Below are 25,417 nucleotides of genomic sequence, written 5' to 3'. Positions count from 1 at the left end.
TGGGCTGGTGGTGCATTTGATACTGTGTGTGGAAACAGCCAAAAATGATCCCTAATCCAAATAAGAAAGTAAATAAGCAGTGATTTGAAAAAATAATTACTCCTGCCAACTAACAGCTTAGGAAAGGAAGCTCTGGGAGGCAAAGGGTATATTCAGAATTGTTCAGGGAGTCTGTGACAGAAGTAGCTTAGACTTAAGAACTTTTTTTTTCTTCCACATAGCAAAAGCTCCTGTTTCCTGAGACGGTTTTGTGCCTCAGATAAGAGTTAGAGCGAGATGCTGAGGCTGTAGAGACACTGGCAATACACTGAACGGTCGTGCTAGGGGAAGAGGCCGTGGCTGGAGGCTACTCTCTGCTCAGGGCCTCTCTGAGTTGTCCATTGACCATCCCAGGTGACCATCCCAAAGGAGGGAGTGAGCATAAACAACTTCACCTTCCGTCATGCCTAACCCAGCTGGCACTGCTTGGAAAAATGGACAAAGAGGCTACAGTGCTGGCTGATGGCTGGGGAGTGGATGGGTGTGGGGCTGCTCCCAGGTGCGGTGGTGGTGGTGGAATGTCTCTCCGCCCTGGGGGGATGGACCAGGAGCAGGCACTTAGTACTGGCACTAACCCGAATGGCTTTGTTGGTGTACAAGTAGGAACATTACACAAGGTTTCATGAGGCTTGCAGTTCTCTGCTGTTCTGCCTGAGTTGTGCCACACAACCAACTGCAAATGTCAGTAATGATTAATGAGGGAAAATTCAGAAGCTGTGACGACAGGTTTGTTGTTAGATTTCTGCTTTCCTGCTAATCATAAACCTTGCTCAGATAAGTGCAGTTGCTGGAGATGCTCTGGCTGATACACCATCCATTCCAGACCCTGGGGCAGTTGTTGTTACGCAGATGCTGGGGTTTGCATTTCCTTCTCCCTGGTAGTCTTGGAAGCCTGGTGACTGCTGCAGGATAATGCAGTGTGTGGTTCCTTTGTCTGCTTTTCCTGCTGCTCTCATGTTTGTGATGTTCAGGAGCTATGTTAGTTTTGTACTGTTTTTTGGGAGGAGCAGATCTGTTTGTTTTTATTTAACCCTGCACAGCATTTGGATGCAGTGAATAGGCACAGGTTGAAAGTCCAGGGAGATACAGACTGCCAAGCTCCAAGCCTGCCACAGAAAACAATCGTGCGTAATAAATGAAGAGTTCATACTCTGCTGCTGCTTATGCTGTGTTAACGGATAACCAAGATAATGGAGCCTGTATTCCTGCAGTAGGAAGCTGTCTCTCTGTTGGTTTTGGACCAGGCAAGCAATTTTCAGGCTTATGAAAGTCAAATGCCACAAAATTGACTTAGAAAATTGCCAAGGGTCAATTTATTTTGTATTGCAATGGTGGTGTTTTCCTTTTGATTGTGACAGTTCGGAGTGCTGCAATGGTTTGTGGGTGGTGTCAGTGCACGTGGTTAAAGCTGTGGCTTTGCAATACATCAACGTTTCTTTACATTCTCATCTAAAGCAAGATAAGGGGAGGCTTAGGTCTGTAAGCTTCGTTTTGCAAGACATTTATTTTGGCTAACTTCAGTAGTATATTTACAAAAGAAACTAGAAAAAACACTGATAAGTGAATATTTGCACTTGCAAATCCTTCCTGTTGCTGAATGAAGCAAAGGCCCGATACAGGGTGGCCTGAGGCCACGGTTTGATACATCCTTTCATCTGGTGTGACTGCTGGGAGAGGCAGTGCTGCATCCCCTGCCTCATTTTCTTCCCTGCCCTGTGCTTTTCCTTGTGACGGCACAAGTATCCACATGTCAGCACGGTGAGCTGGGTTGAGGCCCCCAGAACAATACCATTGTGCAACTGGAAGAGTTTCTCCAGCTCAGACCTCCATGTAGCTGCACCAAGGCATACGCTGGTGCAAGAAGGGGCAAACACGTGCTCAGAGACAAGCCTTTGGAGTTCAAGGAGGTGGTCTCTTTCCATGACCCTGATTTCTGCAGGTTGAATGTGTAAGGTCCCAGTGATGAGCTGTGCTTCTCTGACACTCTCTCCTGGATAACTGTCCCTGGACCCCATGCTGGAGGAGGTGAAGTTTGGGAGCAGCCTAGATGGAGTGCCTGTGTGAGGATAAGCAGGCTTTTGATGCTGGCGAGGTCTGGGCCTATGAGTTTCAAGCTGCTGCCAGCCAGTGCCCAGAGAAACCAGCCTGCTTCAAGTACAAAGTTCATCCTTAATCAAACAGGGCTCCTGGTGGGGCTGTTTGCAGAAACCACATGAAGGGAGGGGATAATTGTGCTGCTGTCACTCCTCCCTGAAGCCCAGCGTGAACAGGGAGTTAAGCAGTAGTCGGGCATCCCCCTTGTTTTACATGAAGCACAGATCCTTCCTTTTGAGAGAGGACAAATCTAAGTCTGACACCTCTCCAGAGCTGAAACACTTCACCCGGTGTTCAGCAGTTGGAAGCTTCATTAGCATTCACTGTTTTTCCGTGTTCGGGCTGTTAGGTTGTCTACAAAAAACATTCGCATAGGGAGGTTTGGTGCCTCTTCTAGTAACAGCTCTGGTGCTGCCAGCCCCTTCTTGTGACTTCTTGGGTTTTAACTCTCCTCCCTTGCCCAGCTGCTGGGGGTCTTGTGTTTCAGGTGCATGGAAGTGCAGAGTATAAAAAGGCTTGCAAACACCTCTAGTTTTTGCCTGATGATGGAAAGAGATTTAAAATGTTAAAAACTTATATTGAAGTCCTTGAAAATGGAAGTTTTGGTGGTATGGGGATTGTTTGTTTTTGAAATCCAGGCAAATAATCCCACTGGGCATTGCTGTCACTTTTCACATGGCTTTAAAAAAAAAAGGGGGGGGTGGGGGGGAAATGGAAAACCCCGAACAAACAAAAAGCAGATCTCTTGATGTACAGAGGGATCTGTGTTTGGAGAGATACTGGTGGTCACCACAGTACACCAGCCACTGCAGTAGCGTACTCAGGGGTGTTGGCATACCAAAAGCATCACGGTTTAAAAATCCAGAAAATGTGTTGTAACTGTTCATACTGTCTGAATCGCATGGTGGGAGGTAGGAGTTGTTCAGATGTACTGCACAACCAAGGTTTTTTAGCTGTTGTACTTTAGTCACTGCTATCAGTCGTTGGTCAGATGGAAAGCTTTCTGTAGGAAGGCCACTTACCTGCCAACTGAAAAGTAGTGTCATGCAGGGTTTAGTAAATCCAGGTTGCCAAGGACTGTCACGCGGACCCCACAGAGAGCCTTATTTTTTCCCCTTGGATTTAGAAACCGATCACTTTAGAGTCACGTGATGTGTAGTGGTTCTTTTCCTCGCAATTAATAACCTGATTGTCAGTATAAGTCAGTGTGTTGGGCACAGTGCTTATAAGCGTAGAGCAAAGATGAGCATGCATGGAGCGATTTGAACCAGATCACAACAGTAATTTAATTCCTTTGTATTGGAGTTTCAGTTTTAACCATGTAGCTCCTTCCTCCAGAGTGAACTCTGACTGTATTTCCAGCAGAGGAGCCACAGGTAACTAGGGAAGACCTTTCCTTAAGAAAAGTGAAACGTGAGAGACATGCCATGTTTATTGTTACACAATGAGTTAATCCATATTTGTGATAAAACCTTGGAATGTTTTCTATTGCTCCTATGGTTCTAGTCCTTTAGTAGGCTGTGACTGCTATGGAGAAGAGCACTGGCAGCCTGACTTCTGCATAACTTTGATTTGGCAATAGTGACTCTTTCTAAGCACTTTACAGAATTAATAAAGCATCTAAAGCAGAGAGTAGAGGGATGTTTAATTTCTTTTTTTGGTGAGGACACAGATACCCTGACTAAAGGCATGTTGCATCTGATCTGTACAACCATGCAGAACACTCTTGTGAGTTTTGTGCATCTGGCTGGTGGGCTTGTGGCTGAGCTGGGCTCTTGGGCAAAACGAGTAGGATGCTGCCAATGTGGTACATGAGCCTTGACAGGCCAGGAAATGCTAAATGAGTGACTGAATTACTGGGGAGTGGCCAGTAGGGAGGAGAGTTAAAGGAGAATGCACAATCTCACTCTTTCTCCTTGCAGCCAAAAGAGAGAAAGATTTACTTCTGAATTTGGTGGCTTCCGTAGGAAAAAGGGTGGTGTTTCAGCTGATGGAGAATCATTTTCATGGACTGGAACTAAATCTGAAATTTATTAAATGGTTCTTTTATACATTGTCTTCAGGTGTTGCTGATGAGAAGATGATCTGTGTTAGAAACCTGGTAGCACCACAGTAATCCTTGACAAGCAGGTATAAAAGGATGAATGGATTAATCTCCCACATTTCCCCCATGCTTGGATAGTATTTGTTAAGAGCAGAATTTGACTTAAGCTGGGATAATATGTTGATCCTTAAGGTACCTTCATAGAAAGTTAACTTAAAACACATGAAAAAGTTATCAAGGCTTCATTAGGCAGTGCTGCTACTGCTGTTTGCCAGAAGATGAGAAGATAAAAGTAAGGAAATGTTAGTTGTCCTCATATTTGACTACTGGGTAAAGGAATCTGCTTTTGGCTACTGCTGCAGGAAAGTAGCTACACAGACGTTCGATGTGATGCGGCGAGTCTGTTCTGGCCTATTTCTGGCCTTTTAGTATCTTTCTTATTAGAACTTGACTGTAATAGAACTTTGGTAGAATTTGCTGTATTGCAACTAGCGACATTCAGAAATCCTGCTGCAGCATTGACCTTGAATCCTGTATACATTTAAATGAAAGAGTTGATACCATTTGAGTCCAGATATTTTTGACTGATGGTACGATGCAACGCTAACAAAAGTGAACTTCTTGTAGATTTGCTTCTGCCAGGTGCTGGTGTGATTATGCCCACAGCATGACTAAGGAATTGCTTAATGTGCTCCAGCCTTGCTTCTTGCTAACAGGTGTCTACTTTTGTAGGTACCAAATGACAAATACCCCAAATCACCATGTAGTGTAACTGTGAAGAGCCTTTGGGATCCTGTTTCTGAGCAGTTGCTTTCCATGACCATTGCTCTCCTGATGCATGCTCTTCATAGCACTGTATTTACAGCTCCGCCTGAAATGATGTGACACTGGTGCTCACCTGGATCTCCCGTGGGTGGGAAGTAACACTGCCATGTGCACAGCCAGTGATGATGGAAACCAGGCATTAGTGTATTTACACCACTACTTTCCCTCAACGCTTATCATACTTTACAAGGCACAGAAGTCCTTGCCTTGAGCATACGCCATGTGTGCTGTCCCACCGTTCAGGCCTTTACACACGTGCAGGGTGCATGACCACACGTCTGTGGTACAAAGGCACCGTCCATCCGGGTGCCGAGCACCGACCAAGATGAGGAAGGAGCGGGCAGCTCACCTGCCTTTCAGAAAAGTGAGCCTGCGTGGGTTCCTTCAGCTCTTGATGCTCTTCCACAGCATAAGTGAAACGTGTGAGATACTGCATTTAGTGTTCCCCTGTGCTTCTGAACAGAATTAGGCTCAGATTAGTTTTCTAAATTAGTATCTTCAAAATGTTGATTATGTTACTTTTTCTTTCCTTTGGAACAATGGAGAAAAAGTTTCTTAGTTTTTGCTAAGTAATTTCTTGAATTCGATGGCAAGTCAGCGCCATAGCAATTAGGAACCTACTCAGCAGGCTGCTTTACTGGGCTGTGCCCAACAGAGGAGCTAAGCCTGTGTTACTGGCTGAACTTTCCAAAGCAGGCTAAGGGGACTAAAAGCCAAACTCCCACTGGGGATTTTATTCTCTTTGCAGTCTGTGTCTAAGAGTAAATAAAACTGAGTGGGAGTCGAGTTCATAAGGGCCTTTGGTTCCGTTGAGAATCCTGATCCCCAGGACTCCAGTACATGGAGGTGACATTAACTTTCATACTTGGTTCTTCTGGTAGGAAAAACTTGTTGAATACACTAGGATCTTTTGACTTGGGTTTTGTTGGTGGGGGATTTAAGAAAATTTTAGGCTTTGAGTTGCTGAATAAGTGCACTTACAATGCATTATAATCCATAAGAGAAGCTTTTATTTTTGTTCTCATGAATCAGCTTTTCCATTTATATAACTTTCTGTGGTTTCTGGAGCGATTTGTTTTGGGAAGTACAGACTTTGTTCTTTGTGCTAGCTTTATTCTTGGCTTGTGCTGCAAAATCTGATCTGTGGTGTGGTACCTTACGCCTGGATAATGCCCCATTGCAGGCAGACCGTGTGCTGCCAGACGTGACACAACCTCCAGGTTAGGTTGCAGAAACCTTTCAGTAGCCTTGATTTGTTTCCCCCAACCTTGCTCTTAGTGCTGCTCTTTTTGCATCCTTTCACTCCAGGACTTCTTCCTGCTTTTAAAAAGTGGCTTCCAGAATCACATGCAAGCAACAGGAGTCTGGTTGCCGCTCTCACTGTGAGCTGGGGCCCATTCCCTCCTGCCCTGGGTCCCAGGCTGGAACATGATGCTAATGCAGCCCAGGGTCAGTGGGTGCCTGGTGGTGAGAGCCATATCCAGATAAACAACTTTTAAGCTGTTGGGAGCAAACCACAATAAGATAGGGCTGCATGGGCTTTCCCAAAGGGCCCTGGAGGGAGAAAGTACATATGGAGTCCATCTGGACACTGCCTGATTTCTGGGGAAAAAAAAAAAAAAACCAAAACAAAACCAACAACCCAAATCCAAAAACGCAGCACAAATACAGCGTGAGCTTCTCCAGCCTCTTGTGTTTGATTTAGGTCATGTAAGTTCATGGTGGTTTTGCTGTGTTTGTCCTCAATCTCATTCCTTGCAGACCAGAAACCAAGTGCTGGGAGAGAGAATGACGACATTACTATGTGTAAAGCTTGGCTTAAAACAGCCAGAACAAAGAAGTGGTTTGAGTTCTGTAATGATAATTGCCCAGACCTAGAAATAGGTAGGTTTTCTACCAGGCAGAGAGGAGTAAGAGTGAGACACGAATCACTGGGAGACACCTCAGAGACAGTAGGTGCCTACTGGTTTCCCACCCTTTGTCCACTGTTGACAGTGGATGGTGACCACCAGCACCACCGTAACTGACACCTCCTGATTTTTAAGCTGATAGGGGGGAAAAAAAACAAACTGGCTTGTTCATACAAATAAAATCAACAAACACACTTCATACAAAAATCTGGTTCCTTGAATATTACAGTAAAAACAAAGAAAACTGATGGAGGCCCAGGACCAAGCCTGCTCAGAGGTGTTTTGTCTCTGAAGGGAGCCCTGCTGTAGTGTCCTGAGGGTGGAGAACAATTTTAGGGGGCTGTCAGGAATCTAGGACATTTAAATACATAGCTGAACTGCTGTGCTGTTTAACTCCTACAAATTACATTGTGCTAGGAGGTGAAATGACAAGCATTTTGCAACTAATTTGCAAGTATTAACTTCTGCATTAGCAACACACATGAGGAAGACATTACCCTTTTAGAAATCTGATGAGAAATACCAGAAAACCCCCAAACCCAACCAAAACCCACCCAACTTTTTTTTTTTTTTTTTTTTTTTTTTGCTTCAAAAAATGGCTGTGAATTGCTGTGGTGTTAGCCAGCCGCAGTGGCAGAGGTGGTCAAGTCCTGAAGTCAGTGTTCAGCTCAGCCTGTGGGACACCCTGTGGCAAGTTAATTTGTCTTGGCAGCAGTGCAGCATTCCTTGTGCTGCCCTGCTCCCTCCAAGGAAAACCATTTTCTGGATATTTTCACCTTGGCTGAAATGAGTGAAAGGATGGCACTGCTGGCTGCCACTGGGATTTGATGAAGATTTCTTATGCTGCACTCTGCTGTTTAAACTTGAGTTCATCAGTCTTCAGAAAGGTACTGAACCATTGTAAGAACTGATGGTTACAAGTCTGGCTACAAACAGTAGCATCATCTGGGGATTGGAACTCTTTCACCTTTCCGCACAAAGTGGATACCCCCTGTGGTTTAAAGAATTGCCCCCCTAATGATGAAACAGCTTGTTTGAAATCATCAGTGGCTTGAAATACAACTGTTTTAAAGATGTAGTTGGTTTTCCTAATCTAGAACCCAGAAGGTTGGAATTGGAAATGGTAAAAAACCCTTTTAAAGCTGGTTTTGTCTTTAAACCAAATTGAGAAGTGTGCAAAATCTAGATCTGCTGTAAGGTTTTGCTTCTCTGTTGTCCTGCTGCTCCTGGCTGTGAGGTTGGGAGAGGCGGTGCAGGCCACATGTTCACCTGGAGCTGGACACTATAAGTGATGATATAACCATGGCTGGGAACTTTATAGAAGGGGGGAAAATTCCATGGTTTTTTCCTGCATGGAGGTCAGGACACAGGACCCACAGAACTGGTGGAAAACGCCCCATGCCGAGCGCCAGAATGGCAGAGCTGCGGCTGCATTATCGGCATGGGGCAGTTTGTTGTGGGATCAAAAAAGCAGCGTTCAAACTGTAAACTTACTTAGGGTTCCTGTGGTCCATAAATAGATTTCCAAAACATGTCTATTGTCCAACAAGGAATGTATTTATAAACTGAAAAAAGAACAAGACCTAAAAAAAACCCCAAACCCCTCTTGGCCAGCAGTGTAAACTAGACTATTCTTTTCTATGTGTATGGCTGTGTATACAAAATAAGATAGAAACTTCTTTGAAGTTAATTTCAATAAAGTGTTTACAACAGCTGTTGCCTTGCAGCAGGTAGTGCTAAGAGAGGCTGGCTGTCAGCCAGTTTACAGGCCTGGCTGGAGGTGGGGATGAAGTATTGCCTGCTTGCTGGACTGAGGTCCTGCAGCATCACCCCCTGCCTCCGTTCTGTTTGTTATCTTTTAGTTGAGTTTTTTTTGTTTGGTTGGTTGGGGTTTTTTTGTAATGAGTAAAGATTTGGAGGAGAGAAAAAATCTTGAGTCTAAAATGTTTCCAGCATTTTCTGGGAAGTTTTTCTGCCCACTTCGGGTTGAAAGCTTCATTTTTGATGGACTGTGATTCCTTGGAAAATGTCACCTGTTTTTACTCTTGGCAGCTTTGACGCAGTTTCTCTTGCATTACTGACATCATTCACTGATGCAAATTAAACTTCTGATGTGCATTCAAGTGAGGGACAATACTTGTTCATAACTCTAAACTACTCATTTTCATAATGTTATTCTGTACACATGCTCTGTTGAAAGCTTCATGTTTTATGATCAGCTTATAACTAGAAAGGAAGAGAATCTTAAAACAGAAGGATATCTTACAAAAAAAAAAAATCTGGAAGCATCAGCTTCTGATGTTGCTCATGCAGATTCTGCATGCAGAAGAGTACAGCTTGGTGGTGAGACTTCGCTTAACCACCAATAACTTAACATAAAGCTATTTCTGTCTCTGGAACAGACATTGAAAGGCAAAACAAAGTGGAAATAGATTCATTTGGTTAAAGCTTCCCTTTTAACATTATCTTAGGAACATCAGCAAAAAGTATAATGTTTCCACTTGGGTATTTTTAGCTGTTTTCCCCCCGGAATGGCTTGAGAGAGAAGTGTAAGTCAGTGTGTTCAGGCTGAGAAACCAGGTGTGTGTTTCTGGGGTGGGGGTAAAGCCATCTGTGAGCAAAACTGGCTTTCGTGAGAGCATACTTGTTTCCCCAAGCAGGGTAGCAGTGAGCTCCAGCAGGATGCGGCCCTTCCTCTTGGCAGAACGGACTGTGCTGCTCCCCACCCCAACCGTTCTTCTGTCCCTCTGGCTCCATCCTACCTCCACCCCTGGGATTTCACCCCTGTCTCCATCTATCCATTTTGCTTCTTCCATCTGCTCCTGCCTGTAGCCTCTTTCCTTCCTTGTTGTCTACCCATGCCTGTCCTTGATTTCTCTGTTGTTCTTGTGCTTTTGTGTCTATCCACAAGTCCTGCCTCACCAGTGCTGGTCCCCAAGCCTCAGGACCACCCGGCCTCAGCAGTGTTGCTCTCGGCACCCCAGCTCCTGTGCTGGCTGCACACATGTTCCCAGCTCTCCACTGGCACACTCTGCCCTGCAAAATGTGTCGCAAGCACTTGCTGTAAAGGATTTTCATGGTTGCAAACTGTGGTTAGCTACAGCTAACAGGCCAAAATAGCCGTAGATATGATAGTTGTTGGCGTAGGACAAGGTGCAGTATCAGGGAGGGCGCTGGCCGGTGTCCATGCCTGCTTTGGTAGCTGGGAGAGGGTTTTTTGGGAAGCAAGTGCTGCATGTTGACAGGCGCATCCTGAAGAAGGGTTCCTCGCTCCTTACCAAACATGGGCAGCAGGAACCATCTTCCAGGCTCTTGTCCTGGGGACAGCGTATGCCCTTTTGATTAAGACAAAATCCCCTGAAGCAGCAGCAGCCGTCTCTTGCTCTATTTTAGGCACTTCCCTCCCAGTGGTATTCTGCTGCCTGAGATTAACAGAAGTTTTCTAAATAAAATCCCATAAAATAATGCAGTCTGGCAGCTCGGTGTCTGTTCAGCCCAGTGATCGGTGCCGTGTTTTGCTGGAGCATTTAACACTCTTGTGTAAGTGCTTGTCACTGTGGTCAGAAGACTTGTCTGAGGAGCTGGGGGGAAGACATCATCTCTTTAATCTTCCAACTTGTTTTTTTTTCCTTTGGCCTGAAAACTAGGATTTCAAACTAATATTACTTATGCATCAACACCAGCTCGTTGCTTTTCTTTAAAGTTCTTCAGAGAATTACCTCCTTTGACCACAGGTAGGCTGAGAACAGCACAGAGACCAAGCTGTCATGCTTGCCTTCCATGCAGTGCCTTCTCTAGCAGAAAAAAATATATTTCCAGCTTGCTAGCTCTTCCTAAACAAGCAGAGAGGGTTATCTGCTGTGATAGCCCTTTGGAGCTGCGGTCGTGAACTTGGGATCTGGTTGTGCTACCTGTAGCTGAAAAAACAACCCAGACTATCCTTGCTTCATGAAGCTGGGAGAACGAGCAAAAATAGAGCAAAACAGGCAATGTGGCAGTGTACAGAGAGATGTTTTGCATATGTATGTGTAAGAGGAAAACTCTGTTTAAGTTCATCGTATGAAATAATGGCAACATAGGATAGCCAGAGGCATTTTCTTCCTGTTGAAGAAGCATCTGAATGGCTGAGGTAGTGCAGCCCTGTCATACTGAGTGCTGCACGAAAGGAGTGGATAGGGGAATCTGCCTGTGGAGGGGTTGCACTGTAAGCCTGAGCTGAGATGCTGTGAGGAATGTGAGGATGTCTTTATGGCTAGGAGGCAGTTGAATAGTAAAATTGATTTAAAAACTAAAGAGACTTGTCAGGAGATCAAAATGCTAATTGCTGTCAAACTTAGAGCTCTTGTTTTACATGGCAGAGCGTGTAGTTTGATAGCAGATTGGGTTAAAACTTGGTGGGTTTCTTTTCTTGAAAATTCTGGGACATCTCAAAGTGTGTTTTCACTAAGCAGCAGATTTTGGAGTGAGACTGATGAAAACTAGTTGGATCTGGCATTTACAAATGGTGGGAAAAGGTTAATTAAAATGTTACTAGTTTGGGGAAAAAAAATATCTGTTTATTACCAGTTCAGTATGTTGCCTTAGATACTGACTACTTGTGGCCTATGACATACCCACAACCACTGACAGAGGAGTTTACAATTACAAAGATCTTTCCCTTACTTTAGTCCTACAGAATAATTCATGAAGGAAGTGCTTGCCTTTTTTTAACCTCTGAGCTGTATGGCATGATGTAGAAAAACTTGCCCTGACTGTTGCCTCCTGCTGTGACCCCTGTTATTAAAATAAAAGCAAGCGAAGAAATCTCTTACCAGTAGATTAGAGTCTGCTGAGAAATGTTTTTCTATACAGACTGTAACATGAATTATTTCCTTAGAGTGGTATCAAGTTGTCCATTTTTATTTTTAGCCGTGATGAAAATTGGCTAATGCCCAGCAATATTCTTATATTTGAGGGTACAAGAGTACTCACTTATGGAGTTTAGCAGCTCCTCTGCTGATGTGTTGGCCAGACTTAAGTTGGCTCTCGCAGCCCTGGCCAGGTGGCTTCTCCGCTGAAGCTGGGAGCACGTTTTTCCTCTGTCAGGAGGGCAGGGCTGGTCCCCTTTGCACTACACTGAGCTGGATGCAGAAGATCTAGCTATGCAGGTTTTTAAAAAACACCCTACGCTACCCCAGTCCTAGTTTCACCTGGGCCGGTTCCCCTATCCTGGATTGTCGCACAGGCAGCAGGGATGGCTCCGGAGCAGCTGCTCCACGGCAAGGCAGTGGATGGGTAACGGCTGCCGAGGCATGGCGGTCTCCGCCTCGGAGATGCCACACGCTGCTCTCCTGGGTTGCTCTGGAGATGCCACACGCTGCTCTCCCAAACTGCACCCTTGCCGGTTTTGTCCCGTAGTAGCATTTTTCCTACGCGGGACCTCTCGCCCTCCCTGCAGCTCCCGTTCTGTGCGGGGCCGCAGGCACCACATTTAGCTCTCCGTGGCTGGGTGCCCGTGCTGTGCCGTGCCGTGCCGCCGGAGCTGCGTGCTTTCCCTTCACCCTATATGGAGAGGCTGCTCGGGGAGGCTGCTGGCTGACCTGAATTAGCAGCAGTGCCACATCTGTATGAAGTGCTGCTTTTGTTGGACTGAGCTGATCAGGTTAAAGCCGGGCCTTGGACTGGTTTTGTACTGAAGGGAATAATTTGAAGGGAACAAATTTCCCATCAAATCTCATTTTTAATTGTTTGCCAGGATGTGCATGGTTATAATTTCCTCTATGGTGGAAAAGTCATGCAGAGGAAGAACAGACCGTAAGCAGAACATCGCCGTATCAGGAAGTCTGTAATTCATATAGGACAGTAATGAAAACCACCTTTCCTGTAAAAAGCCAGCAGTTTTTGCCCCATAGGCCCTGCTTTCCACTTGGTTGCTGTGTGAGTATGCAGAGGATGGGCAGCATCAGGTGTGAGATCTCATCCGGCCTGTGCAGTCACTCCCTGAGACTTCTGGAGATGAATGAGGACAGGGAGTGCGGGGTCACAGCTCTCCAGAAACCATACCAGCCGCTGCTGAAACCTGGAATGTAGCAGAAGAGGGGGATTTTTTAGTGCAAAGAAACATGAGCCAAAATTGCTGTGGGATCTTGCTGTGAGCAACTCAGAGACCCCTGTCAGGAAGTCCCTGCAGTGAGGTGCACAGCCTAGATGGGGGGGGACAAAAACCTGGACTCTGAGAAGGGTGGGTTGAGACTGTGCTTCCAGAGACGTGAAGGAAGCAGGTTGTATCTCAGATGTCCTGCCAGCAAACTTTACTTAAAAAACAACATTCCCCTGAGTTAACTCTAAAGCCCAACCACCATAGCCTCTGCAAGGTGGCTACTCGCACCTTTGCTTGTGGTTGGAGACCTTTAAGGTTCACAACACTCATGTGTATGCTGATAGTGTCTTTAGACTTCAGCCTATTCAGTTATATAGGAGGCAAGTCAAGGCTCAGATATGGCTCTTTAGAAGATATGTATTTGTTCTAAGAAGTTTCTTACCACTTCCATTTTCAACCTGTTTTGTACCCCCTTGTTTCTGTATTGAACCCTGGAATTGCATAATCAGCAGTGGAAAAAATGGTTTGACTGATTTTGTTTGCTTTCTCTCCCCTCCTGCCTCTTTTGTGACAGATTAAAAAGCAGCAACAAGATGTGTTAGGTTTCTTGGAAGCCAACAAAATTGAATTTGAGGAAAAGGATATTGCCGCCAACGAGGAGAATCGGAAATGGATGCGTGAGAACGTCCCTGAAGACAGCCGGCCCGCAAGTGGGAACCCCCTGCCGCCCCGGCTCTTCAATGACAGCCGGTACCTCGGGGTAAGCGGTGGCTTCAGGTCTCCATTTCTCCTCCTCTCAGTCCTCTAACTCCCTGCCATAGCCTGTGCTTTGCTGCTGTAATCAGCGGGGAAGGACCTGGCCAGCTCTACGTTCAAGTGTGCAAACCGTGAAGGGTGTGGAAGGTGTTAGACATTTTCCCCTCCTCTTGATCTTTTAATAACAATTGGTTCTTGAATATTCTAGTTCTGCCATAGAGGAGAGATTAAAATTTGGACTTCCTGATTCTCAGATCACTGTGCTGTGTACTGGACTGAGCCTACCACCACCTTGCAGTGTAGATACTTTTTTTTTTTTTTTTTCCCCCTTTGGGTTTTTTCCTCCTCTTTTGGCTCCGAAAGTTTACAGAGTTTTTTAATTCTCATGTTCACCATGATTGTGAACTAACACTTCACAGAAAACCAGTACTGTTGCACCAACGTTGTCTCCTGTAGCAAGTTCAGAGATCTGTTCAGTCTACCTGGGCTTTGCCAATATGTGTGGATCCCAGATCGCTCTGTAGTCTGTTCATCTCCCAGAATAAGTGCTTATATGAAGTGATGTCCGCCACGATCGTAAGTCAGTTTTCTGATCTTTCTTGGGATCAGTTTTAATGTACTGATTGCAAAATGAAGGCTGTTGCGGTCCACTTACTCCAGTGCCTTGAACTGTTTAAAACTCATGTTGCAAATACGATTCCTACTTGTAATTATTTTAATCCTTGATCAAAAGTAAGTTGCCCTGCAGCACTTCTACTCAGCAGGCCATGCTTGAATGATTATTAGATTAACTGTTAATTTTATTTTTAAAACTTAATATCTTCTGAAAAGAGCTCACAGCATGCGTTCTTCTGGTGCTGTGTTGGTTTCTGAGTCATTTTGCAGCCTGGTTCTGTCCTGCAAGGCCTGTAAGTCATAACCTGCTAGTTCTGGACCTTTGCAAGGCAATGCAGTGGCTACTGAAATTATTCTCAATGCGCCAGGAATTTTTCTTGCTTGTAATAAGAGCAGAACTTGAAACATTATCCACAGTGAGCTAATGTACCACTTGCCTCTCAAAATTTTACTGTCGTTGTGACCTGGAAAAAGGTTGATTTGGAGCAACAAATGTAATGATCAATAGTTGCAGCTGAAAGGTGGGAAGCGGCATGTCACAAAAAGTTGAAGATCTCTGTTTCGTTATCTCTCTTTAAAAACAAACAATCAAAAAGAGGCAAATATTTCTGTAACCATAGAATGTCCAGTTGCAACAGTATCACCCTTCCCCCTTGGTGTGTCCCAGCTTTAGGGATGCAAGCAGATCCCTGCGCAGTTGTCCTTTATCAGTGAAACGTTGCCAAATTTCTGTTGCATTGCTGCAGCTGTGCAGCAGAACGGGGCTTTACTATGCAGTGGTGTGGGACAGGAAGAGGAGAAGCTGTGTATGTACCTAGATCTGGATGCTTGCTTATCAGAGATGTTTCTGTTGTATCCCCAACTGCAACCCACAACAGTTCTGAATACAGTAATTTTGGAGAGAGGAGTACAAATGCTTCAGATTGGTTCTTGCTGTGGGTTTATTCATCCCCAAAATTTTGGTTGGTGTCACTCTGAACTTTCAAAGTTCAATCAATTTGTGTAGCTGGATTCAAGTTAGTACAGTTTAGCTTTCAGGAAGGTAAAAGTTAGTTCTGTGCCCACACACTTGAACCCCTTTATGCTTCTATCTGATCTATCTCAAGCATGAACTACCCTGCTTGTTTCATCTGATGCAGCATAACTGGCAGAAGAATGAGCAAAATGACTTTATTGGCCTGTGCACAGCGGGAAGGCTGTAACTATAGATGCCGTGCAAGTTGGCATGAGCCCTGCTCCTTAGTCACAGGCATTCCTTTCCTGGTAGATGCCACAAAGCAGACTGCTGGACTATGTGCTAGCAAGATAAACAACCCCTTTGTTATCAAGCAGCCCCAGTGCCGTCAACAGAAGGGCTTCAGGGAGGATTTAACATAATCATACATGTTTTTATCAAACCAGCACCTGAATGTTGTGTGTACAAATGGAACAAGAATTTGACATCACTGATCTGTAGGCAGCTCGAATCCTCTGTTCGCTGTACTTTCTTCTGTTCCAGCTGCAACAGCCTCTTAGAGCTGCCCCACTCTGAACACGCTGCTATTTTCAAGCAGCATTGGCTATTTATTGGGCTTTTGCCTACCAGACAGACGGGCATGTGAAGCAGTGTGCCCTCAATGGCAGCTCCCTCCCTGTCTGCAGCCCGAGACTGAGCCTGCTCTGATCTGCTGCTGCCTTGCCCTGGGTTTCTCAGCCAGGACTCCTGCATCAAAACACTCCCCAGTAAAGCCAAAGGAAGCTGGTACTGTTGCTTCAGTTAAAAAGGGAGAGAAGGAAAGTCATAGGACAGATATGTGCTGAGTTTGGAAATCAGAGTGAGTGAAGTACAGTAACTCGGACAGCGGTGGACTTGCACAAACCTGGGTTCGTTTGGTTGGTGTTTGGCAGCTGCTGTTGCTGAGCCACACTGGCATCTTACTTGCTTTTTCCTAACTTAGACAACTAAGCTGAGTTGTTTGTACTCTGTACAGCACTGCATTCTGCCTCAAATATAAGAAAGGGCAGAGAGGGAAGCATTGGTATTTCTTTTATTATTTCATTGTTTTTACCTTAATTTTCCTGGGAAGTGGCTGCGTGCATATTTAGAGCAAGTATATTGCACCTTGAATACGATGAACAGTGCTACCCCATTTCCTTTATTTGCACAGACTAATCACTAATGGGAAACATGATGGGAAAAGGTGTATTCTCATTTACAGGTTTAAATTTAACTTTTAACAGGTTTAAGAGTTAATGTCCATAGTTGCATGGTTGCCATTACTAATCAGTAGTTATCAGTGACATCTGGAGATGACATGTTTCTGATGACAAGGTACAGGCCCAGCCCGTTCCCACAGGAGGGACACCCGTGCCAGCCCAGTGACAGCTACCTTGCTGTGGAGGCTGTCCCTCTGGGAAAGGTGGGAGCACCTCACAGCAGCATCTTGTTGCTACAGATAGTGAAATTCCCAGCTTGTCACTTTGCAAACAGTACAGTTCACGGGGTATTAGTGCTAATGTTAAATACCTGAGGTGACAGGCTGAATTTTGCATTTGGCTGCAGGAAGGAGTTTGCTCGGTGTAGGTTGGGTAACACACCAAATTGAGCTGCAGTTATTTCTGACAATTCATACTTCTCTCTTTTGTTTCCACACCCCACCCCAACTCCCATGCTGAAGGACTACGAAGCTTTCTTTGAAGCGCGAGAGAACAATGCAGTATATGCATTTTTAGGGTTGACTGCACCACCTGGTTCAAAGGTAGGTGTGCATATTTCTCACATGGAACACAACCTGTATTTTACACCTGGTTCTTCTCTGCTTATAGTAGGATACTTTTGTGTGTTCTCTGACTGCCCCAATCAGTCTTACCTCCTAGTCTGATGTTCGGTCTCCAGAGACTAACTTTCACGCTTTAACATTGCAGCAACACACCGTTGTTACGTGCTGGTTTATTTGGAGGATGCTGTGTTCCCTGGTGGCGTTTTCCACCCCCTCCTCCTACCAGAAAAATTCAAGTGTTTGGTACAGATGCTTTTTTGGTATTCTCACTGCAGAGCCATGATGCTCCTTTTTAAGTTAATGGAAAAGCTTTTGTTGCTTTGGAAAGAAGATCTGGGTCAAGCTTTGGAAAGAAGATCTGGGTCAAGCTATTCACTAGTAATAATTGTCTCTTACTAATGTTACCATTGGATTTTTTTTATTATTTTGTTTATTGTACATGCTTGGAATAAGTCAAAGAGTAGTTAGTATTTGCACTGAAGAATGCACAAGAAATTTAGGTGAAAAAACTTGTCACAAAACTGAAGAGTTATTTCAGTTCAGTGAAAAAACTTCATGCATCTGAAGTTTTGAAGATTTTTGTACTAGAAAATACTTTGAAACCAGAGTCACTGTTTTTGAAAGAATGTGGTCTTGCTTCAGAGTAATTTTTATCTCCAGCTTGTTATCTGAAGACTTGTTTCCCTTTGCCAATTACAAACTGGGTTGCTGCTTTGTGGATGCAATGGGCTGGAATTCTCCCTTTGATTTTGATAGGATGGGACAAGCCTGCTTTGTACGTTTCACTTAGCAGCAGCAGGATCCTCCAGGTCAATTCCAGATTTCTTGTTCCAATGGATAAACATGCCATTTCCTTTCAACTTCATTCATGTAAGAGTTGAAGGTCATGCTGTGCACATCACTAAGAGACCTAATTTTAAAGGTGGATGATGACCCACCAGCAGTGAGCAGTAAAAGTTATGGGTCAGACTGAAGCAGATTTGGGAGCCAAACTAATTTCTAGCATTAGCTCTGCTAGTGTGAATGGTGAAACTCTGCCTCGTACAGGGTTTCAGAGAGCAAAACCTGTGATATGTGTCCTAGTATCATGGGTCACCAGTGTCCGAAGGCCAGCTGCACACAGTGCAATAGTCACGTTAATCTTATTAAAGTTACTTGGAACGTCTGTGTGGCACTGCACGAGAGTATGCAGGATGGAGCCAAGGAGTGAGAAAGCAGCCCTGAGACCATGGGATGCAGGAAAGCTCATGCATTTCCCCTCACAGTCGAGATCTGGGAAGTGCAGTGGTGCTGGGGAGCAGTTGCTGCTGTAATGAACCAGGTTATCAGTCTCTGTAATGTTTACAAACATTCCTGCTTACTTAACCTGCCAGACTGCAGAAGCAGTCTGCATGGCTAGTAGTTGCTCTGATTCTGTCCTCAGGGATGCTCGGAGTCCGTCCTCACCCAAGTTAAGGTGAGGTTTAAAAAGAAATGTAATGCAGTTCTCTGTTGCATTTCCGTATTACTTGCTGCAACTTGGGGAGGTGCATTTGAGCTGATGAGGATAAGCTTTGCATAAGTGACCTTGTACCCAGTGCTGTTGGTCTGACTTCTGGTATCTGTCCCACAATTACACAATGTCAAATCAAGCTGATTGCGTGCTGCTGAGGAGGAGAAACTGATTTGTAGATGCTGAAATTGGTATTTACAGAATAGCTCCGTGCAGCTTGCATATAATATTGTCGTTAATAACATTGTGCCTGCGTATGCTGCTACAGAAAATGGAAGGAGTCTGGGATCAACCTGTGTGTGATTGCAAGAGAGGACCTCAACAGCAAACCTCCATTAAATGTCATTATGAGAGATCTGGAAAGATAGTTGACTCTGAACACAAAGGTCCAGTATTAACGCTACCAAGAAGGGCTCAGGAGTGAGCATGGGAAATGCAAGTAACTGTTCACTGGGCCTGGTGGTTTGGTTTGTGCTTTGGGCACTGAGCGTGCAACTGGACTGACAAACCCAGGGAAAGGGTGGCATTCAGTTTATCTTAAATATACCTACTTCAAGCAGTATGGGTGGGGTTTAAAGGGAGAGGATTTTGTGGGTTAAAGGCTGTGATGTAAGGACTGAGAACATGCTCAGTGAGGGGCCTTGAGGGAGAAATAAGGACAAGTTTGAAAGAGGGATGGTGTCAGATCCAAAGAGCTGAGGCTTTCCCAGGTAACGTGCAGGAGCACGCCCAAGGAAATTTTCAGGTTTTGAGTGAAAAATTTGAGCTTGACCTTCAAGACAAACAGGTTCGCATGCTCTTTGAGATACTTGTACCCATTTCCCTGGTGATGAGGGAAATACCAGGAATCCTCTCCAGCTTACCAGTGCCTGTTTTGAAGACAAGTACCTTGTCTTGCATTTTCTGGAGGAAAAAAAAAAAAAAAAAGAGCTGGATGTCACTTCTGTAGTGCCCAATGGAGTTGTTACAAAGCCAAAGGAACAATCTCCTCTTTCTTACCTTGCAAAGAATCACATTGTCCTTTAGAGAATATCAAACATCCTTGTTTTTTCCAGGCTTTCTAGTTCTTTTTAATCTTTCCTTCGTTCTTCCCCTGCCTTTTCTGCCATGAATAGATAGGATGCCCTCACATGAGCAGCATGGGTGTGCGGTGATGCCCCGGGCTCTGCTCTTTGACCTGCGACGTGCAGCCAGAGAAGCAGAGCGCAGGCCAGGAGCACAGCAGACCTGAGCCAGCGGTCTGCGCGAGGCTGTTCCCACGCCCCTGGGTTGAGAGGCAGCACAATGCGAGGCGCTTGGGCAGATAGCCAGGAAAACCAGAGTGATCCACCATGTCTAAGATAAGGGAGATATGCATGGTACTTCCTGCCCTGCAGGCTGCGGTCACCCTCTGTGTCCCCTTTTTACAAGTCTCACAGGCTTCTGGGAAATTCCCTTCTTAGTCCTTCCTCCTCTTGTTTTTTATTTGTTTAGCATACTGGCTTATGTTAGCAATTATTGAGTCTGTTATTGTCAGTATTTCTATGCAGTCGCAAAAGCAAACAACTCCATTATATGAAAGTTGTTTAGCAGATGTTGAACTTTTTCCTTTAAAATAAACCAACTGTCCACCCTGAAGTGCTACAGTGGGACTCTGTTCATCTTCTTGTAGGCCATGTTGCTGCTAACAGGTAATAAATGAATCTTCAGTAACAAGTACACTTGTAGAAACCATCTTCCGAAAAAAAATCCTTTTGTATTTCTTCTGTTGTCATTGCTCCCGTTTGTGACCATCTTACAAAGGCTAAAAGAAAACTGCAAAATGCAGGCTGTTATTTTTTAATGTTCCTTCTGAAACATCCTGAGAATTGTTAAGAGGTTATCTGGTATGTCTGCCTAACTGCTTTAGCTGTTCCTTCGTCTCAGAAGCTTCATAGGGATGTTTTCATGTAGCCGAAGGCACCTTGAAGAGGTGTGGGTTGGGAGCCCTGGGCATGGGGAGCTGGTGGCAGGCAGGAGCTCCCCAGGGAGCACATCCTGCTCAGGCTCGCTTGCCTCTGCAGCAGGGAGCTGGCACATTACTCAGCAACGCGTGTGCCAGGACAGACCTGCTGCCAGCCCGGGACAGGTCTCACGCAGTGGCCTTGTGCTGGAGCGGCTCCGGGCTGCGTCTGCCCAAGGACTGGCAGGCTGCTCTGATCACTGTTCTGGAAGGCAAAAGCAAAACGCTGGCTTTTGGCTGTTTGATAGGGTTTGGTTCAGAAAGTAAAGTGCATCTCTGCTGAGACTTTTTTTTTTTTTTTTTTTTATGTGGGGGCTTTTATTAATTAAGAATTCATTTTCCATTTAACCATAGTTCTCTAAATAATCTTTGATCTCTAAATAGTTCTTGTGTCCTAATGTGAAATGAGGCATCACTTGTTACATCTGATCTTCCTTTGTTTTAAACTTTTATGGTCAAAACTGGCTGTGGGCACAGGCTGGAATATTCCTGTAGGTCCTACTTGAGCTAGCTCAGAATTGGGGCTAAAGCCAGCACCGTATGGGCCTTGTTTTATAATGTCATCACAGGCAGCGAGGTCTCTCTACTGAGTTGGGTTCAGTGCTACTCACTTCTTAATCACATACTGCTGCAGTTTTTGTTACATCATATGCAAACACAGATACGTAGACTCATAAAGTACTAATATGTGTAATTCTCTTCTGCCGTTTCAGGAAGCTGAAGCACTGGCAAAGCAGCAAGCATGAATTTCAACTGCCTTAAATGTTCTGTAAAGGGAATTTCCACAGCTTTTTATAAAATAGTACAATTGTCTGCTTCAAGAAACGTAGATGTGATTTCTAACATATGATTGGTGCTTGCAGCATTCACCATACATAACACAGATTTGAACACAAGATGAAAATGTGAACATAAAGGTAGAGAGCATGGAGTGTATTATTACAAAGTTGGAAGCATAGGAAACTGAAGCAATTAAGACATGAATGATTTCCATGTAGTTTAAACTGTCTTGGCAATCCGTCCATTTTGTGTAAACTTAAAGAAACTATTTTAGTACTAATAATACAGATGGGGTTATACCTAGAGGTCCAACTATTTAAAATATGGAAAACAGCATCTAAACCCTTGTCAGATACTAACTTTAGTGCCTGAGTTGCCTCAAAAATGTTACTGAATTACACAGTAATTCTTCAGTGTCTTTTCTGGTTTCAGATGAAATTGTAGGTGGTATTGTGTAGTACAGCCATTGTAGTCACTTTTGGAAGTTGTGTTTGTTCTTTTGTAGAATGGATATTTAAGATTTGTATTGTAACACACTGTACAGATGATTAAAACAAAAATGCCATGTAGTTCTCATCTAAGTGATCCATGTGGGCTCTTGACAAAAAGGGATTTCAGCAATGGACAGCCTTTGCATTGGCAAGTTCATCACCCAGCTGCCTATGCATGACTCAGTGACCTGTCTGTGTGCAAGATTCAGCCACATATGCGCTAATTCCCAGGCAACGTTGCAAATAAGCCAAAACGGCCAGAAATGGCATTTCCTTACCTGTGTAAGGGTGAAAGCCTTTAATGTATTTCTCTGCAAAAATACCAGTTCACACTGCTTATAGCATTAGGCATATTACTGCATGTTCAAGTAGTCATTAGATTCATACAGCATTTTTTCAAATGAGGAAATGTTTGAATAGTGAGAACTATTGTAATTAAGCAAGACTTCTTAAGGCTTAAAAACTTTTTTTCCATTGTTATTGCCATATCATGAAGCTGTTACAGGAATTGCAAATCTATTAAAATGTCTTGTATTGGTGAATTTACCACGTGCAATATTAACCTGTCGGTTCCCCCAGTGCTTGTGAGATAGCATGTATTTCTTGGCTATATTCTACAAAAATAAAAATAACTGCAAGTGCTCTGAAGGGTAAGAAAAAGGTTTTAAAAGTGTGTGGGTCATTTAAAATGAGTTTGCACCACATAATGTACTTATTCCCCAAAAGCATCAAAACACAGTAAGAAAGATAATTAGTTCTTGCTATAGTTAAAGGATCATTCTAATAGCTCTGTGCATACATATCTTGCTTTTTTTTTTGCTTTATGACAACAGAAGCAGGTGGTACAGATCAGAGAAAGCCTGCAACGCATCATTGCTGTTTGGTTATTTTACACTGATGCTGTAAAATGTATACAGAGCTTTTTAAATACTTTCTGAAACAGATTACAGTTCATAGTTTTGCAGGCTGAAATTAGGAAGCGGATAAAAGTAAAAACTTATGTTTACAAAAGTGTTCCAAAGTGCAGTAATCAAGTGCTTCCCTCGCCAACATTTCTTAGGGGCTTTTGCTCCACTTTTGTTCACTATAACTGATGATTTTGTCAACATTTGTTAGAAAAGAAATGCAACTAGTTGCTTTGGTAGGAGAGCAGCTCTGCTTCTACACAGCTTGTGATGAAACAGTCACAGACGTCCAAGAAAGCAGGATCAAGCACGGAGCCAAATTCCTTAAAATTACATTTAATTGATGTTTTATCTTTGCTGATTTGGGAGCCTGGGAGTCAGTTTGAGGCTTGTGCTTACAAAAGCCAGCGCAGTACCACAAGGGATAGATTACTGTTGCCTTACCTTCAAGATTTAACACATGCATTTGTGCTTTTTCATTAACAGGCTTTATCAGTAATTACTGCAATTTTGTGAAATTTATTTGTAAGATCTTTTGGGGATGGAAGCTAAGTTACGTTTTAAATCCATTGTCTGGTTTTTGTTGTTTGTTCTGATTTAGTCTTTCCCAGATGAGGTGATTTTTCTTTCTTAATATTGGCTTTGTCTTTCTCTGTGTCTAAACTAGTGGTCAAATTTTTGAGAAAGTAAGAATACTAAGTGAAGTCTTGCGAAGAAATTGGAATTTGACACACAGGTCGCTATACTCATGCCAATATGCTGCGTTTCCTGTGTAAGGAAAGTATGGTGTAAGCTTTGTGAATTACAGTAATTATTTTGGAGCAGCTGTAATTGAAAGTTGCTGCCAAATTCTGTCAGTTCAGTGACCCAAAACATTCTGAAACTATGTCAATCTCTGTTTCTGATGGTCAAGAAAATTGCCCAGTTTAAGAAAGCAGAGTCACTTCCCTCATCTGGTCTCCCCCCTTGCCATATGGTAGCGTTCAAACTGTATCAGCATTCCTAAGAAAGCTCTGTTGAGACAGACTGAATTATTTCTTTGTCTGGGGAACAAGGCACCGACACAAACTGAAAAACACCGAAAGTAGCTCTTTGTTGTGGGACTGCTTGTAAAACTTTCATTTTGATGCGGATATCTTGCATGAATTTAGGAGTGCTAGGAATCTGTTGCCTATATGCTGGTTTTCTGTTTCCTATACCTGTGTTAGTTTAATGATGGGCACAAGAACTGAGTTTGTTCTTTTTTTGTTCTCCGCCCCCCCCCCCCCCCCCCCCCCCCCCCCCATGTAGAAGGCAGGCATTGAGGACTTAACCTGTATATTAACCATTCCTTTATCATTCCAATAAAACTGTTTTAGAGTGCTTTCTGACATGATTTACTTGTTTGCATGTTTTGTTCATGGTTTGAGGTGGTCCCCTAAGTTGAACGGAGTTTTCAAATGAAAATTTTTTTAAAAGTACAGGATCTATTCAACAGAGCGAACATAATGCATCTGCTGCTGCTGCATGTGAACTCTCTTGGGTTGGATCTCTCACCTGTTGCAACTAATGGGTGTTGATTACATCAGATACACCTACCCAAAATAGTCATTGGAGGTTTTGGGGGTTTTGGGAGAGCGCTGACTACACTCCCTAATTAACCCGTTTTTCCTGCTCTTGCCCCAAGGCAGGTACAAACTGAAAGTGGACAGGGCAAATCGGCTTCGCCCCATGCCTGCAGAGCTTGCCAAACAGTCTCAGTTGCTTTTTTTGCAATGCGTAATTAATTAGCTTTATGCTCACAGTGGGGAAACTATGTTATTTAGTATCTGTGTTGCCGGAGGGCAGTGTAGGAAAATTTTTTTAACTAAAACTATTCACTTTTACCTCTATTTGACTGGTAGATCCAGCCAGGTGCATTCTTTTTAAGCTTTGTACCACCTACATCTGTAGAGCTACGGAAGGTGCATCCTCAGCTCCTAAACTGCACTAGGATTGACTTGCCCAAATCCCAGACTTCAATTCACATCCTCTGAAGGAAACCAATACCTTAATTCTTTAAAGAGTGGTTTCAAAAAAGCGGCTTGTTTTGCCATTTATAGGATCAACTTTTTTCTCTCTGACCACCTCAAGCACAACCGAGAACTGTCAGTTACACCGATGTCATCTAACGGTGTTTGTGGCTTGTCTCTCATGCTTAATTGCCCTTTAGTGTCTTAAAAAATGGTCCATAACGTAAGATAGGGAAAAGGGCTTTTAATGCCATTTCTAAATCACGGGTAATCCCATTTACTTTCCTTGTATATGCACTTCACTTGTGTAACTCAGAAAAATCTCTGGTTTTCCTGTTTATAAAAAAAAGTCTTAAAAAGCCCAATTTGTTATTCATTAATGTAAAGCTCAATACAAATACTTTTCAGAAATCTGTTTGAAAAACAAACCACGTGTGCGCATATGTTTACTTGCTGTTTCAGTTTACAATGGTGTGCACTGTAATAAACTTTTCTACCAACTAATGTGGGATTTCATTAATTTCTTGTTTAATATTCTTAATCAATATGACATGGAACATTCTGTAAAGTCTGATTGTATCGTTCACCTCCTGTTGCGTGGATTTCAAATACGAGAAGTGTCTTGCAATACAAATTGGAGGTGTGCATAGTGGAGA

General features: G+C 43.8%; 1 protein-coding gene across 1 annotated transcript in view; it reads left to right on the top strand.

The window, feature by feature from the left end:
- The window catches only part of SH3BGRL (SH3 domain binding glutamate rich protein like), a 37,642-nt gene extending 12,377 nt beyond the window's left edge, over positions 1–25,265 (top strand). Inside the window, exons 2-4 of the mRNA XM_055817830.1 lie at positions 13,566–13,751; positions 17,020–17,100; positions 21,308–25,265. Coding sequence (XP_055673805.1) covers positions 13,566–13,751; positions 17,020–17,100; positions 21,308–21,340 — 300 coding nt within the window. The 3' untranslated portion in view covers positions 21,341–25,265. The remainder of the gene's footprint in view (positions 1–13,565; positions 13,752–17,019; positions 17,101–21,307) is intronic.
- The last annotated feature ends 152 nt before the right edge of the window (positions 25,266–25,417 follow it).

Source organism: Falco peregrinus, chromosome 13 (genome assembly GCF_023634155.1).
Source record: "Falco peregrinus isolate bFalPer1 chromosome 13, bFalPer1.pri, whole genome shotgun sequence".
In the NCBI taxonomy this organism is placed as follows: Eukaryota; Metazoa; Chordata; class Aves; order Falconiformes; family Falconidae; genus Falco; species Falco peregrinus.
This window is presented reverse-complemented; position numbering and strand designations above follow the sequence as displayed.